Consider the following 13,163-nt stretch of genomic DNA (forward strand, 5'->3'; position numbering starts at 1 on the left):
TCCATGGCGACGCGGCCGCAGAGCAGTGGAAGATGGCCGTCGCGCCGGGCGGTGGGCGCCTCTGGCCTCGCCGGCCCCACCGGCCGCTGCTCGCCGCCCTGACCGCCGCGCTGCTGCTGGGCTGCGGTCGCACCGCCGCGTCTCTATCCTCTTCCTCGCCCTGTCGCCACCGTGTGCCCAGCGGCGAGGAGGTGGGGCCGCCGCGGAGGGGCGGTGGCGGGGGTCGGGGGAGCGGGAGCTCCCGCTGCCGGGGCCGTCCCCTCACGGCTGCCCCCGGCGAGCGGCCCCCGCGGACGGGGCAGGCGGGCGGCGGCTGACCCGCGCGGCAGCGTGAGGGGAAGGGCGGGAAGGGGCTCGGCGCGACGGCGGGCGGGCGGGAAGGGGCGAGGGGTGCGGGGCGGGGGGCGCCGCTGGCCCGGCCGCCCGCCTCATCCAACCGCCCGCGCCTCTCCCCGCCAGGTTGTCTACCAGGTTCCTCTGAAGGAAAATCACGTCCTGAAACGAAACGTGGATCAGCAGCTAAGGATTAAGATTATATACGATAGAAGTGTGGAGGAGTGAGTATGATGTCGTGGCAACCTTTTTTTTTCCCCCTCCCTCCGTACCTGAGAATGGAAATCCTATTAACTGAGCCTTGTTTGTTTTGATTCTTAAATATAGTTTGCTACCTGAGAAAAGACACCTCATAAAGGTATGTCGCATTCACATCCCCTTTTTGTTTGTATGTATCCTGTCACGTGGATGGAGTTAAGTTTAAGGCTCAGTGTAATTCTAAGTTGCAAATACCAGCAATTTCATGTCTTTTAGCCTGGGAAGCCGAGGCTTCGCGTGCGGGTTGTGCCTCCGTTCCGTACTTCCAATGCTCCTTTGAATGTTTGGCAGGTGTTTGCTGTATCCCAGAGTGCAAAGATTTCAGTAAGCAACGTGTATAGTTTTTAAAGCCTCTTTGAAGCTGTACCTTCAGATTAATACTGGCTCCCTCTCATTTTGTCATTCCAACAAAACACAGGAATGCTGAAACAAAGTATTTCCTGAACATGTTGATACCAATTGAACTTATTAGGAAGTTTTCTGCTATTCTGCTGTGCCACAGCATTTGGCGAGTTTCATGTAGCTCGGTAGTTAATGCTTTTAGGGTGAGTTACGTCTGCATTGCTACTGGGTGACTTTTGTTTTTGTTGTATTTAGAGCAAACTTTTTCCCCAAGCTGTATCTTATTTGGAGAAGACATTCCAAGTGCGCAAATCCACGGGTACTATATTGCTAAGCAGGTATGTGGAAGTTTTTTGAAAATTGCTTGTTATATTCAGTGTTTAACATTGTGTTGTACAGCCTTCAAAATAAGAATGGAATAAGAGTGTAAGAACTACCCTCCTGAATCAGGCCAGGGACCCGTCTGACATGGTGGTGGTAGTAGGTGCTATTTAGGGAGCATACCGAAATCGGCCAGCCTTCTGTGATCAACATTCACGTTTGTTGTATCGGAGATGTTAAAGGGTATATGTGCTGCCTGTTTCCTTTTATATGTACTCCCATTTATGAATTGGTTCCTAGTCTCTCTCTCTCAACCTGTGAATACTCCATTAACAGCTCAAAGCATTATGTCTCCTAGAGCAGGGTACCTTACAGTCCTGACCATGGAAATTGCATTAAATACCTGTATTCCAGTGTTGTTGGATGCTGTAAGACTATTCCACATTTCTTTTTACTTATCAAACAGTGCTGACTGTCTTTTGTGTTTTATTGAAGGCAGTGTGCAACAAACCAGTATTTAAGGAGGAAGGCTGACCCTCACAGATACTGCCGAGGAGCCTGCGCAAGCCATACGAGGTGTGGGCCAGTTATAGTTCCCGAGAAACACCTCCAGGTAAACTAAGCCATCCAAGTGCTTCCTAACTATTGAAATACTGTTGTTTGTGGAAATTAATAAAAAAGTTAATATCGCTAACCGTGCATAAGTGACCTGTTTGCGGGAGATCACGGAGTTTGAGTGACAGAATAGAACAACTTGAGTTAGTGGAATTTTCTTCAGTTTATGCTGTTGAACCGAAAGTTGAACTCTACAGAGGGGATGAGAGTCAAAGCTTGTTACATTGCTACTAGTCACTGTATTGTTCACCTTGGTCAATGAGTTCATTATCACAAAATTGATAGTAAGTTGATTATTGTTTGGTGTTTTTTTTAAGACCTCACTTGAAGAGGTTATCTGCTGAACCAGGAGCATGGTGCACGAAATGCTTCTAACTTGTGTTCTTGCGTGAATTTTCGATTCAACTACAGTATGTGATCAGCAGATTTCTTTCTTTCTCTTAGCTTGAAGTTTCAACTATGGTATTAAAAAGATACCAGTTAACACGTGAAATGCAATTGCTACTTATGTATACTATTTCTGTAAGCCAAATGTTTCATTTGTAGGAAATAAAGGGTGCTAATTTGGGGATATCTAGCTTGGCAAACCCTTTTTTCTTTAAAAGCTGCCACTTTCCTGGTGTCCAATAAATCAGAAGAGCTCTTGATTTGAAAGTTATTCCTTGGCTCTGGTTTTGTTTACTGTCCTCGTGGGGAGTTTTCTCATATTCCACTGTCTTACAATGGGATTTATTCTTGGCCTCAAACTAATTGAGTTTTGTCATGCAAAATTTTGGTCATAGCTGAAGTATTTTAATTATTCCATTTGAACATTGTCAAAGCAATGCAGGGTGCACAATGAAAGTGAATGGCACCATGGACCCACTGGCTTACCGGATCAAGAAGGTGTTCGAGATGCTGACTTTGTACTTTATGTTAGTGCTCTCACTACTGAAAGGTGTGGCCATGAAAACATCATTGCATATGCAGCCTATTGCCAGCTGGAAGCTGAACTGGACAGGCAAGCATTCCCTGTTAAAAAAAGAGTTTGTAATTAAACTTTCTAGCATTTTAAATGTTTAGATATGTGTGTTTGTCTGTGTTGTATAATATAACAAAGTGGAAGTCATTATTGAAATAGACAAGCACTCTTTATGTGAAACCACAAAGCCATCAAGTAGTGCTTAACTTGTAAAGCTGAGGCATTTTAAGTCAAAGCTAATCCTCCGCTGTTTTTGCCTAAATTTTATCTCAAGATCCTGTTTCTGTTGAAACCAGTGTCAGACTTACACAAATTTAAAGGAGAATGCAAATGTTCCTTACATGGTGCTTGTTTCTAGTTCCAGGTAGTCATTGTAACAGACACTTTGTACCTCTGTAGTGTCTTGCCTAAAATTCAGATCTCTTATACTGTTGTCACTAATAGCCTGTGCAGAATATTGAATATAGAGATTGATCCCATTCCATCCTTTCCTGTTTCAACAGTAAACTAGTCACTGTATCGTTTGTTTACAGGATGTTTATAAATGATTGGGGAGGATGTTTGGAAGGACTTACTTTTACATTAGTCTCCATTTTCTTTTAAATCTTCTGCCTCTGCAAGTGAATATGACTTGAATTTGCTAATACTTTACTGAAAACAATTTAATTTTAAAACTATCTTCCAGGCCAGTAGCAGGATATGCTAACTTGTGTCCAAATATGATTTCAACGCAAGCTCAGGAATTTGTTGGCATGCTGTCTACAGTGAAACATGAGATCATCCATGCACTGGTAAGGACTGATGTTATAAAATGCGTTTCCCTGAAATTTGTGCCTGCTTGGTCACATACCTCCAGCTCGTTGCAAGAGAAGGATGTTACGTGGAGGAAGGCTCTTGCTTTGCCTACTTCAATTTGTCTGGTAACTGCCTTACAGTGGAAGTACTGGCACTTGATCTGCACTGGGTGTGATTAACTCTTTCATGGGATTTGACTTTGTATGTGAACATCTTACCAAAAGTTTCTCTGTGCTTGGTTTTTAACTTGAAGGGTTTCTCTGCTGGACTGTTTGCATTTTATCGTGATGATGATGGAAAACCTTTGACAGCAAGATATGCAGATGGACTCCCTCCTTTTAATGAAAGGTGGTTTTTTGGGGTTTTTTTTCTCTCCATACTCCCATTGAAGGATGTTTTCACGTTTACTACTTAAGATGTATTCTTGCCTGCTGAAAATCCAGCTTGATTCTGTTATTAGAATGCTTTGCCTTTATGTTTAAATATTGACATGTAGTGTGTTTTTTTAGTTTTTCCTTACTTGCATTAAGTGCTTGTATTATCCACGTATATTACAAACTAAGGCAGGATTTCATTTATCAGGAGGCTCGAAGTTAGGCATTAAAATTACCCATGCTTAAATTTTGACGCTTGCTGAATGCCTTACTAAATTGAGACTTGTATTTTCTGTAGTCTGTCTAATGTCAGTGCGGTATATTTTTAAGACACATATCATTCAAACGCAGAAGTGACAGTGTGGATAGCCTGCTGCATGGTTTTCTGACCTGTTATTGAATGAATAGTTTGCTTCCCCCCCCCCTCTTCATTTAATTTATTGTAGAAATGCTATTTTAGGATTTTTTTGGAGGTGGAAGTGTAGAGAGGTTTTGGTTTTCTTCATCTTTTTATAATAGCAATTCTGAGGATTTTTATTTTGTTTCTTACACTTCTGGTAACTAAAAGCTATGTCTTGAGTCTACAGACATCTTTTTAATAATCTTACTCTGGCTTACTGAATCAGAGTTGTGTATATAATGAACACATATCTTACAGAGGAGAAACATTGCATAGTAAATTTAAACTTCAGAAAGCATGAGGAAGTATAGAGATTATTTATGGTTCTGTTTCTTATGAAGATAAATCTTTACACAGTAGCGTGTAGTTGTGCGAAAGATTTGTAACCAAACCATTCTTCTTGCAGTCTAGGTTTGTATCAGTGGAGCAATAAAGTCGTTCATAAAGCAGTGAGGTTGTGGGATGTACGTGGTGGCAAAATGCTGCGCCATACTGTTTATCTTCTGGTAACTCCTCGTGTAGTTGTAAGTGTGGATTAACTTTTTTAAACTTTGTATACCAAGGTTACAGTCACATTCTGGAGTCATAAATAATTCTTTAAGAAGTAATAACCTAATATTGAATACCCTTTTTCTGAAAGTATGGCCCAAAAGCTATGCGATTAAGACCGTATAATTAGTTGAGAGGGTGTGTCCAAAGCAAAGTGGAAAATGGCTGACAGATAATCCTACTCATTGGATGTTTTCCTACAGTCCTAGACTTCTAGTACTCCTGTTGCCTTAACAGATAGTGCTTTCATCGCTTTTCTCATTTAAAAGTTCATCCTATTTTCTACTTTTCTCCTTAAAAGCATCGCTTTAATCTTTTTCTAATTTTATTGATTACAAAATAATAGTTAACTTTTTGTCATGCTCAAAAAGAAATTCCTCAGGTATTCTTGGAAATCTTTCTTGCTTTCCATGCCTCTGACTCTCCCTCTGGCCTCCAGCATAACATGCTTAAGTGTAATAGATTGGCACTGAAAATAAGTTACAGTGTTAATCATGTTTGGCAACAAATAATGTTTCTTTTTTACTTTAAGTCTAACACAGTATGTAGAGCAAACTTGGCTTAATTACCCCTGTTCTGAAAATTTGCCATGCTGGTCAAACTGTTCAGAGCATTAAAGGTGCTCCTGGGTAACACCACGCTGACAAAGGCTCTTCTGACTGTGAAACCATGGCATTGTTGTGATGCCTCTTAAGATTTTTCAAATATTTTGTAGAAAACACTTCTCCATGCAAAACTAGCTGATAAAACTGAAAAAAACCCCACTGTTTTTTCTTGGAAACATTTGACAGAAGTAGGGTTGTAGTGTTTCTACATTGCTTGGGACTTTGTTGGTGGTGTTTGTGTTGTTTTTTCTTTTTAATATGGTCTTTAGTGTGTGCTTGCTATTCTCAGCTAATTATGTTGCTGTTTTATTCTTGTAAACTTCCATCGTTTATTTCTAGGAGATAACTAAACAGATTGTTAGGCTTGGTGTTGGGGTGCTTGCTGGCTTAGTCAGCCTCATGAGTAGGTGGTTTTCATTCAGAGGAAAACAAGATGGCAGAAAAAGAAATGCTGAAATACTTTAAAAAGATAATTCTATAACATGAGGACTGCATATGGGTATCTGTCTCAATGTTTTGAGAATTGTGTTGAAATGTTTTCTTTCTAGGAAGAAGCGCGAAAACATTTTAATTGTCCAATTCTAGAGGGAATGGAGCTTGAAAATCAAGGTGGCATGGGTACTGAGCTCAATCACTGGGAGAAGAGATTGTTAGAGGTTAGTGCTACTATTGGGAATGGAGCCGGATGAGGGAATATCTGCTCTCCCTGACTTCATTGTTAGGTTTGTAGTGGTACCTACCTTGAAAATGCAGGTGTATCAAACCTCACTGAAATGTATCACAATCAGTACTAAACTACAAATACTTAAATGTCTAATTTCTAGATAAATCTTTTTACCTTATTGCTAAGTCTCATAGTATGAGTTTGAAATAAGCTTGATTACTAAAAAACTAGACATCTACTACCTTTGTCTGCTAGTTACCCTTTTAAGAAGATATGCTCCCTGTTTATGGGAAAGGGGGTATTACTTTTAGTCAATTCAACTTTGTCACCCTCTGCCTCTTATCCATTGAATATTTGATCTCTCTGGCTATTCATTATCTTGACTTCATCTTTATTTGTGTGCCCTGGGGTTAGGTTTTCCCATCTCTACTCCAGAACCTCATCTGATCAAGGGAACACTTATTTCTGTCCTGACACTTAAGCTTATTTTTATTTATAACTTTGCCTTGTGTGATATTTTTGCAGAAATATGCTTCCTTGTTACTGTTGTGTGCAGCAAGGTAAACAAGAAGGGAAATACTTTAGGATAGACCTCTTTGTGAAAGTGATCTTGAAAATTATGTATTTCTTGAAACTGAAATTATTGGGTTTTTCCTGCTTTTCAGTAACCTTTAGTGTGGAACAATAGTTTAAAGCCAACTAGGACGAGTGCCATTAGAATGAGGATAATTTTAAGGATTGAATAGGACTTTAAAAAAGGGAGATTATTACTAGTCTCCTTTCTACCTTTCCAGAAAAAGATTGTACCTGGAAAGTGACATGTGTAGGTTGGTTTTGGTCTTGATCCAACTAAGTATTGCAGAGATGCAAATTTGGTGCTAGTAAGTCTGCTGTGGTAACTCCTCCTAACCACACTAGTTGGAGAGGGAAGGCTGGAAAACTACATGTTTTGAAGAAGTAATAGAAATGAGATGAAGTTCAGTAACAGAAATCCCAGAGCTGTGTAATTAAAGGTGAGTGACTTGTGCTGTAAACCTGAAATTTATAAGATGGAAACAACTAAGCAGGAAAAAGACACACAGATATTAACAGTTGCCAGTTACAAAGTCATTAGGGAACTCGAAGGTGACAGGAGTTAGGTTTTGAGGATGGTGTGAACTTGCTTATTTTTAAAGGAGATGGAAAATTCCACAGCTACGCTAATAAAGCTTCCTTTGGAATGCTGTGTTCCTTTAGTCATGTGTCCTGTGCACCTCACTCCTGAAAAGGACTGCTAGAAAGTCTAGGAAAACTAAAAATCAGTCTTGCACAAGAATATTAGATGAGCTTGGCCTTTATCTTACCAAAAGGAAACAGAAGATGTGGTGTGATTGCTACTGATAAATATGCTAGGAGAAGGAAGAGTTTTATTTTACCTAAAGAAAAACAAGTACACACTGGTCATGAATAAGGTTTATCTGGAATTTGGAATAAGGTTTCTGACTTCTAGAATTCTGAAGCTTTGTAGGGTGGAGTAGGGAAGGGAGTTGCACTTTTGATCCCTTTTATGAAAGAGGTTGGGATTTGCTTTTCAATGGTAAGAAAAGACAGGAAATAAAATACTTTCACAGTAAGTTTTCAGTGACTTGCTAATAGTAACTGGTAACTTTCAGAATGAAGCAATGACTGGATCCCATACACAGAATCGAGTCTTTTCCAGGATCACTTTAGCATTAATGGAGGACACTGGGTAAGAATTAATAAGAATGGGATTGTTTTTTTGGTTAATTTGTGGGTTTCATTGTATTGATTTTACTTGAAATTGATGCACTTGTGCTTATCCATCTGCAACAGTAGATAATTGGTGTAATTAGCATTGTTAGGCAAGGAAATATGCCTAATAAGTTAACTCTTCTTCATGCATTTCAAAATCCATCCATTCTTAATTTAGCCTTAATAAACCCCACGCATTACATGCACTACAGTGTTGTAGTGTCTGTTTTCTTTTTTAAAATGTCTTCTCTGCGTGCAGTACATATTACTTTTTTCAGCTCTTCTTGTAGACAGAAACATAAATTGCCTAAAACTTCATCTTTCTGTATATGTTGTTCCTTTGCAGATCATAATGCATTGCTGTTGAGAAAATAAGCAATAAAATTTTCTTTTAGTTCATTGCGCCTTGAAAAATAGTGGAATTGTAATATATTGTGTTGTAGGCAGAAAGGGATGCAGTTTCCCTTTTTCTTCATTTGAAGCCCTTAAGGCATAATATGAAGTTCTTTGAACTGTTTTATTAATTAGAATGCTAGTTTCTGAAGTAACTCTATTCTCATTTCAAAATACCATTACAGCTGGTACAAAGCAAATTACAGCATGGCAGAGAAATTAGACTGGGGACGCAATAAAGGCTGTGACTTTGTAATGAAGAGCTGTAAATTCTGGATCGACCAAAAGAAACAAAAGTAAGAATACAGTCTTTTTAAAAAAAAACAACAGAGAGGAAACCCTAATGCTTGTTTACATTTGTCCTTCCAGTGCAACTCAGTAAAATGAAGTAGAGGTACATACAGGTTCACAAGGAATGCTGTCCTAAGAACCTTCAGAATGCATGGAAAAAGGGGCACACCAAATCTATTAACAGCAGAAGCATCCCCCCCAATAAATACAAAGCCAAACGTTTTAAGGTGTAGGATGCATTTAAACTAGAAGAGGGCTGTGCTTTATCTGAAAGTGTTTGCTTTCTTATCTTGTCTCTTTTAATTGGAAATGTAGCCTGTGTCGCTTTGCATTACTGGATTGTACTTAAAGCAACAGAAGAAAGTGATAGGCATCTTCAAAACAAAGCCAGCCTTGTTTGTTCTTACAATACTCATAAATTTCTAGGACACAGCTGCATAGGGAGCTTGTTTTGCTTGTGTGGTTTTTTTCTTTTAAAGCTTACAAAGCAATGACATTAAATGGGTGAGTGCATTGTAACTTTGTTTGCTGGCTTGATATTCTTTAAATTAGAAAGGTCATAACTAGACAGATAACATTAGCCTCCAGAGAAGTTCATGCTTTGTGTGATTGACAGAGTGTGGGGGAGAGTGGGAACAGTTTTGACTGACTGCTTAGTTAAATTATGAAAAGCAGGTTAAATGATCTAATGTGATTTTTATTCTTTTTTTTTTTTTTTCTTTGAGGAGGCAATTAATCAGTCCATACTGCGACACTTTGAGGAGCAATCCTTTGCAGTTAACCTGCAGACAGGACCAAAGAGCAGTAGCAGTGTGCAACTTGCAGAAGTTTCCAAAGCAGTTACCTCAGGAATATCAGGTATAACGGCTCTTATTTTACCAAATAACTGTTTTTATCCTTGTGCTTTGCAGCCAGGTGATTACATTTGTTTCATGTTTTCTTCTGAATTAGTAGATGAGAGTAGATATTGCGAAAAATGTTTCCTTAGTTTGTTATAAGGAGTCTGGAGGCTGAAAAAAAGCCTTGTGATCATAATAAACAATAAGCATGTCACTTGGCCATTTAACCAAATATCAGATGGCAACGTTGCTATATAACAGAAGTCCCCCAGAATATTTTATTTGAGGTATTTCTTCACCCAGTCTGCTGCCTTGTGTCACTGTATGCTAAGAAATTTGTTCTGTTTCATCCCAGAAAATGCTGTGATTGCTGGGGCAGGGGCAGGAGTGGGGAGTGGTACATGCAAATGTGAATCTCTGCATTATTTAAGTATTCTTTAATACTTCTGGCTCATCTGGTTCATGGGTATTGTAAGTTGCTGTTAATAGCATTCCTGAGTAGTAATAGTTGATGTTCTTACAGCTGTAGTGATTAGTTCTATTTAAAAAATAGTTGTACGCTTCTCTTATGCAAACTGCTTCACTACCTATTTTGTTTTGCAGTATTTTGACAATCTTAACGGAGTACCAGCAGAAGAATTGCCTTATTATGGTGGCTCAGTAGAAATTGCTGACTATTGTCCCTTTAGTCAAGAATTTAGTTGGCATTTAAGTGGTGAATTTCAGCGCAGCTCGGACTGTAGAATAATTGAGAACCAACCAGGTCAGTCTTCAAGACTTCGGTATGGCATTTGAGAGACTACATTTGTTAATCTGGAATGGACTTCCTATGTAATCTAATATACAAAAACTAATTGGATGCAAAATTAGCTTTACACTGCTGGCTGTGTAAAAGCTGTGTTGAGGTGAGAAGCACAGCACAACTACCTTGTACACCTAGGAAGCAAACACTCACATCTAATACAAGAATTGCGTGAGAGCTGGACAGAAAATAATGCCAAATGATCTAAATATAAGACAGAGGGTGGGGGTGGGTTAGTTGGTTGTTTTTTGAGTCTGAAAAATAGTTCTGCTTTCAGGTTTTGTAGGTTTTTTGCTCAAGGCAAGGAGCTTTGCAAATTACCAGAACATGGGCTCATCTCCTAGGGTAGTGCACAAATACTTAATATTGGAGAGCTCCGTAATACTGTATCATATTACCTGTCTGTGCAGTTGTCTCAAAAACAAATAAATGCCCTCTGCCTTCAAGCCAGCAGTGACAGCCAGCACTCCCTGGAGGCAAACATATCTACATAGTTCTGATGGAAAGTGTTTGCTTTTTCTTTTTTAATTTGGTTTTGTTTGTGTTTGTTTTGGGTTTTTTTAATATTGGGTTTATTTTCACTTTATATTCAAGACTGTATAATTATATTCAAGACTGTATAATTCCCAAAATTATATTATGATTCAGATTAATGGTCTGAAGATTCCAAAAGTAAATCTTGAATTGCGTGGGGTGACATTGACTAATTATAGCATATTAAGTTGATGTGGACTTCGTTCTCCTAGTAAGTTGTAATTCAGTATATTCTTTCTACCTTAGATCCTACCAAAAACTATGGTGCAGAGAAATACGGACCAAACTCTGTATGTCTTATTCAGAAATCTGCTTTTGTCATGGAGCAGTGCAGGAGAAAACTCAGTTACCCTGACTGGGGTAGTGGATGTTATCAAGTAAGTATGTGTTGGGGTTTTATATATATATTTTTTTTTTTTAAGTTACACTAAAGGAGCAAGTCGGGCATAAGATATGGGCCATCACTGTTTGAACTTTGCACCTGGACATGGTACATCATCTTCTCTGCCTTAAATAACTAGATTATATGACATGCTTTGAAAATATCTTCCAGCAGTAAACTTGTAGTTCAGATCACACATCAAATTAAGTGTGTGACCACCGTGATGGCTCATGTGTTGCTTCCAGTCTTGCTAGGGACTTCATCTGTCTTACCCCTGCAACACTTTCTCCACAGCTAAGTGGGAATACTTACATTGGAGTCTTCTGTTGTTGAAGCTTAATGTTAATTAGTCACTTTGATTTTTTTTTTTTTTTTTCAAAGGTGGAAAGCACTGTGCACGCATCACTCTTCATTATCCTCCTTCTCATCAGGACTGTCTTGCTAAAGGTGTCACTTTCAGCAGCCATACAACTCTAAAGTAGTAGTCATTAGCAGAAGCCAAATTTTACTCATTCTCAGTTGATGATCTGCATAGTTGCACGAGAAGAGTACAGGCAGTGCTTGAAAGCAGTCTTGAATGAAATAGTTTCTCTGAGTGTGTTACAGTACTTAAAATTAATCTGTGCTCTAATACCAGGTATTTACTGAATGGGGTATTTACTTACTGGAAGAGCCTTCAAACACCAAAACATATTTCTGATAAATCATAATACAGACTTGACTTTTATTCTTTTATTTTAAGGTTTCTTGTTCTCCACAAGGGCTGCATGTTTGGGTAAAGGACACCATGTACCTATGCAGCCGCTCAGGTCAGGTGTTAATGGTGAGCATTCAGATGAATGGCTGGATACATGTTGGGAATCTGATCTGCCCAGCCTGTTTGGACTTCTGTGACTCCTGTCCCCCAGAGCGGGATCCTCCACCTTCTAACTTCACAAAACCTGCACCCATCGGTATGTTGCCTGGTTTGCTGAAATTAAACTTTAATATTAAATGTCTGAAAACTCTATAAAAGTTTGTCTACCCTGGCTGTTGGGGAACAGAAAAGGAGGGCTGTGGTCTGGCTATTCTAAGATCCTAAGCGTAGGAGTTAAAGGAACAAGCAAAGGGGCCCAGCTTTTTGCTGTGCAGTCATGCAGCATAGCAGCCAATGTAGGAGAAATGTATCTAAAACATAACTACTTCATGTTGTATCTCCTTCTGGTAACCCTCCCAGAAATGTAGCTTTAGCCTAGCAACTTACGAGAAAATCTGATATACGGCCTTCAAAGTGTGTCATTGTTACAACCTTCAAAATTATCACCTTGGTGGAAAGAGAGTTCTCGCTTGTTTGTATAACTTCCCATTGACAATGTTAATGCTGTAGCGCAGAACATGGAAGATAAGTGTCAGTTTGCTTTTTAAGGGAGGAAAAAAGCTTAATTCACTGAGTACCACTGAGTACCAGTTAATGTTTTGTCAAGAGCAGATGGCTTTCTAAAAAGCCAGTTGATGAAAGAACACTTTTTTTTTTTTTCCACTACTGGCTTATTTTTAAGCCTTTAAAACCAGTTCTTTAATTTTTGGACGTTCTGTCTTGGACTGCAGTTTTCAAGGAAAAAATAAACCTGTTTAGTTTACCTGTACACTCAATTCTTTTTTCAAAGTGGTCACTTGGGTTTCTGTGTACCATTTCAAACAGTTTTGTTTTGTCTCAGAGATGGCAACATTTCAGTGGTTGATGGAGTGAGTCCTGTAAGTTATGTTTTAGAATGAGAAAGCTGTAACCTAGGAGGCTCACACCTTCTAGCATTTATTTAAATTCATGTTGTTTGTGTGTGTGTATATATATATTAAAAAAAAGGCTTTTAGCTGTGCAAGTTTACATTTGTGTCCATGGTTTTCTTAAGCCTTGCCAGCCATATGATTACCTGACACATGGACAAACTGCCTGATTTCTATATTGGGTTCCTT

General features: G+C 39.1%; 1 protein-coding gene across 3 annotated transcripts in view; it reads left to right on the plus strand.

The window, feature by feature from the left end:
- LMLN (leishmanolysin like peptidase) overlaps positions 1-13,163 on the plus strand; it is a 24,581-nt gene continuing 11,418 nt past the window's right edge. For 2 of the 3 annotated variants that reach the window (XM_037398133.1, XM_037398134.1), the window contains exons 1-16: positions 1-191; positions 460-557; positions 661-691; positions 1,189-1,271; positions 1,750-1,867; positions 2,691-2,869; positions 3,516-3,621; positions 3,879-3,973; positions 4,806-4,923; positions 6,102-6,209; positions 7,870-7,946; positions 8,548-8,658; positions 9,379-9,511; positions 10,096-10,255; positions 11,075-11,205; positions 11,953-12,163. In XM_037398133.1, coding sequence (XP_037254030.1) covers positions 33-191; positions 460-557; positions 661-691; positions 1,189-1,271; positions 1,750-1,867; positions 2,691-2,869; positions 3,516-3,621; positions 3,879-3,973; positions 4,806-4,923; positions 6,102-6,209; positions 7,870-7,946; positions 8,548-8,658; positions 9,379-9,511; positions 10,096-10,255; positions 11,075-11,205; positions 11,953-12,163 — 1,918 coding nt within the window. In that variant the 5' untranslated portion in view covers positions 1-32. The remainder of the gene's footprint in view (positions 192-459; positions 558-660; positions 692-1,188; positions 1,272-1,749; positions 1,868-2,690; positions 2,870-3,515; positions 3,622-3,878; positions 3,974-4,805; positions 4,924-6,101; positions 6,210-7,869; positions 7,947-8,547; positions 8,659-9,378; positions 9,512-10,095; positions 10,256-11,074; positions 11,206-11,952; positions 12,164-13,163) is intronic. The other variant, XM_037398135.1, reaches the window with a different exon arrangement.

This window comes from Falco rusticolus, chromosome 8 (genome assembly GCF_015220075.1).
Source record: "Falco rusticolus isolate bFalRus1 chromosome 8, bFalRus1.pri, whole genome shotgun sequence".
NCBI lineage: Eukaryota > Metazoa > Chordata > Aves > Falconiformes > Falconidae > Falco > Falco rusticolus.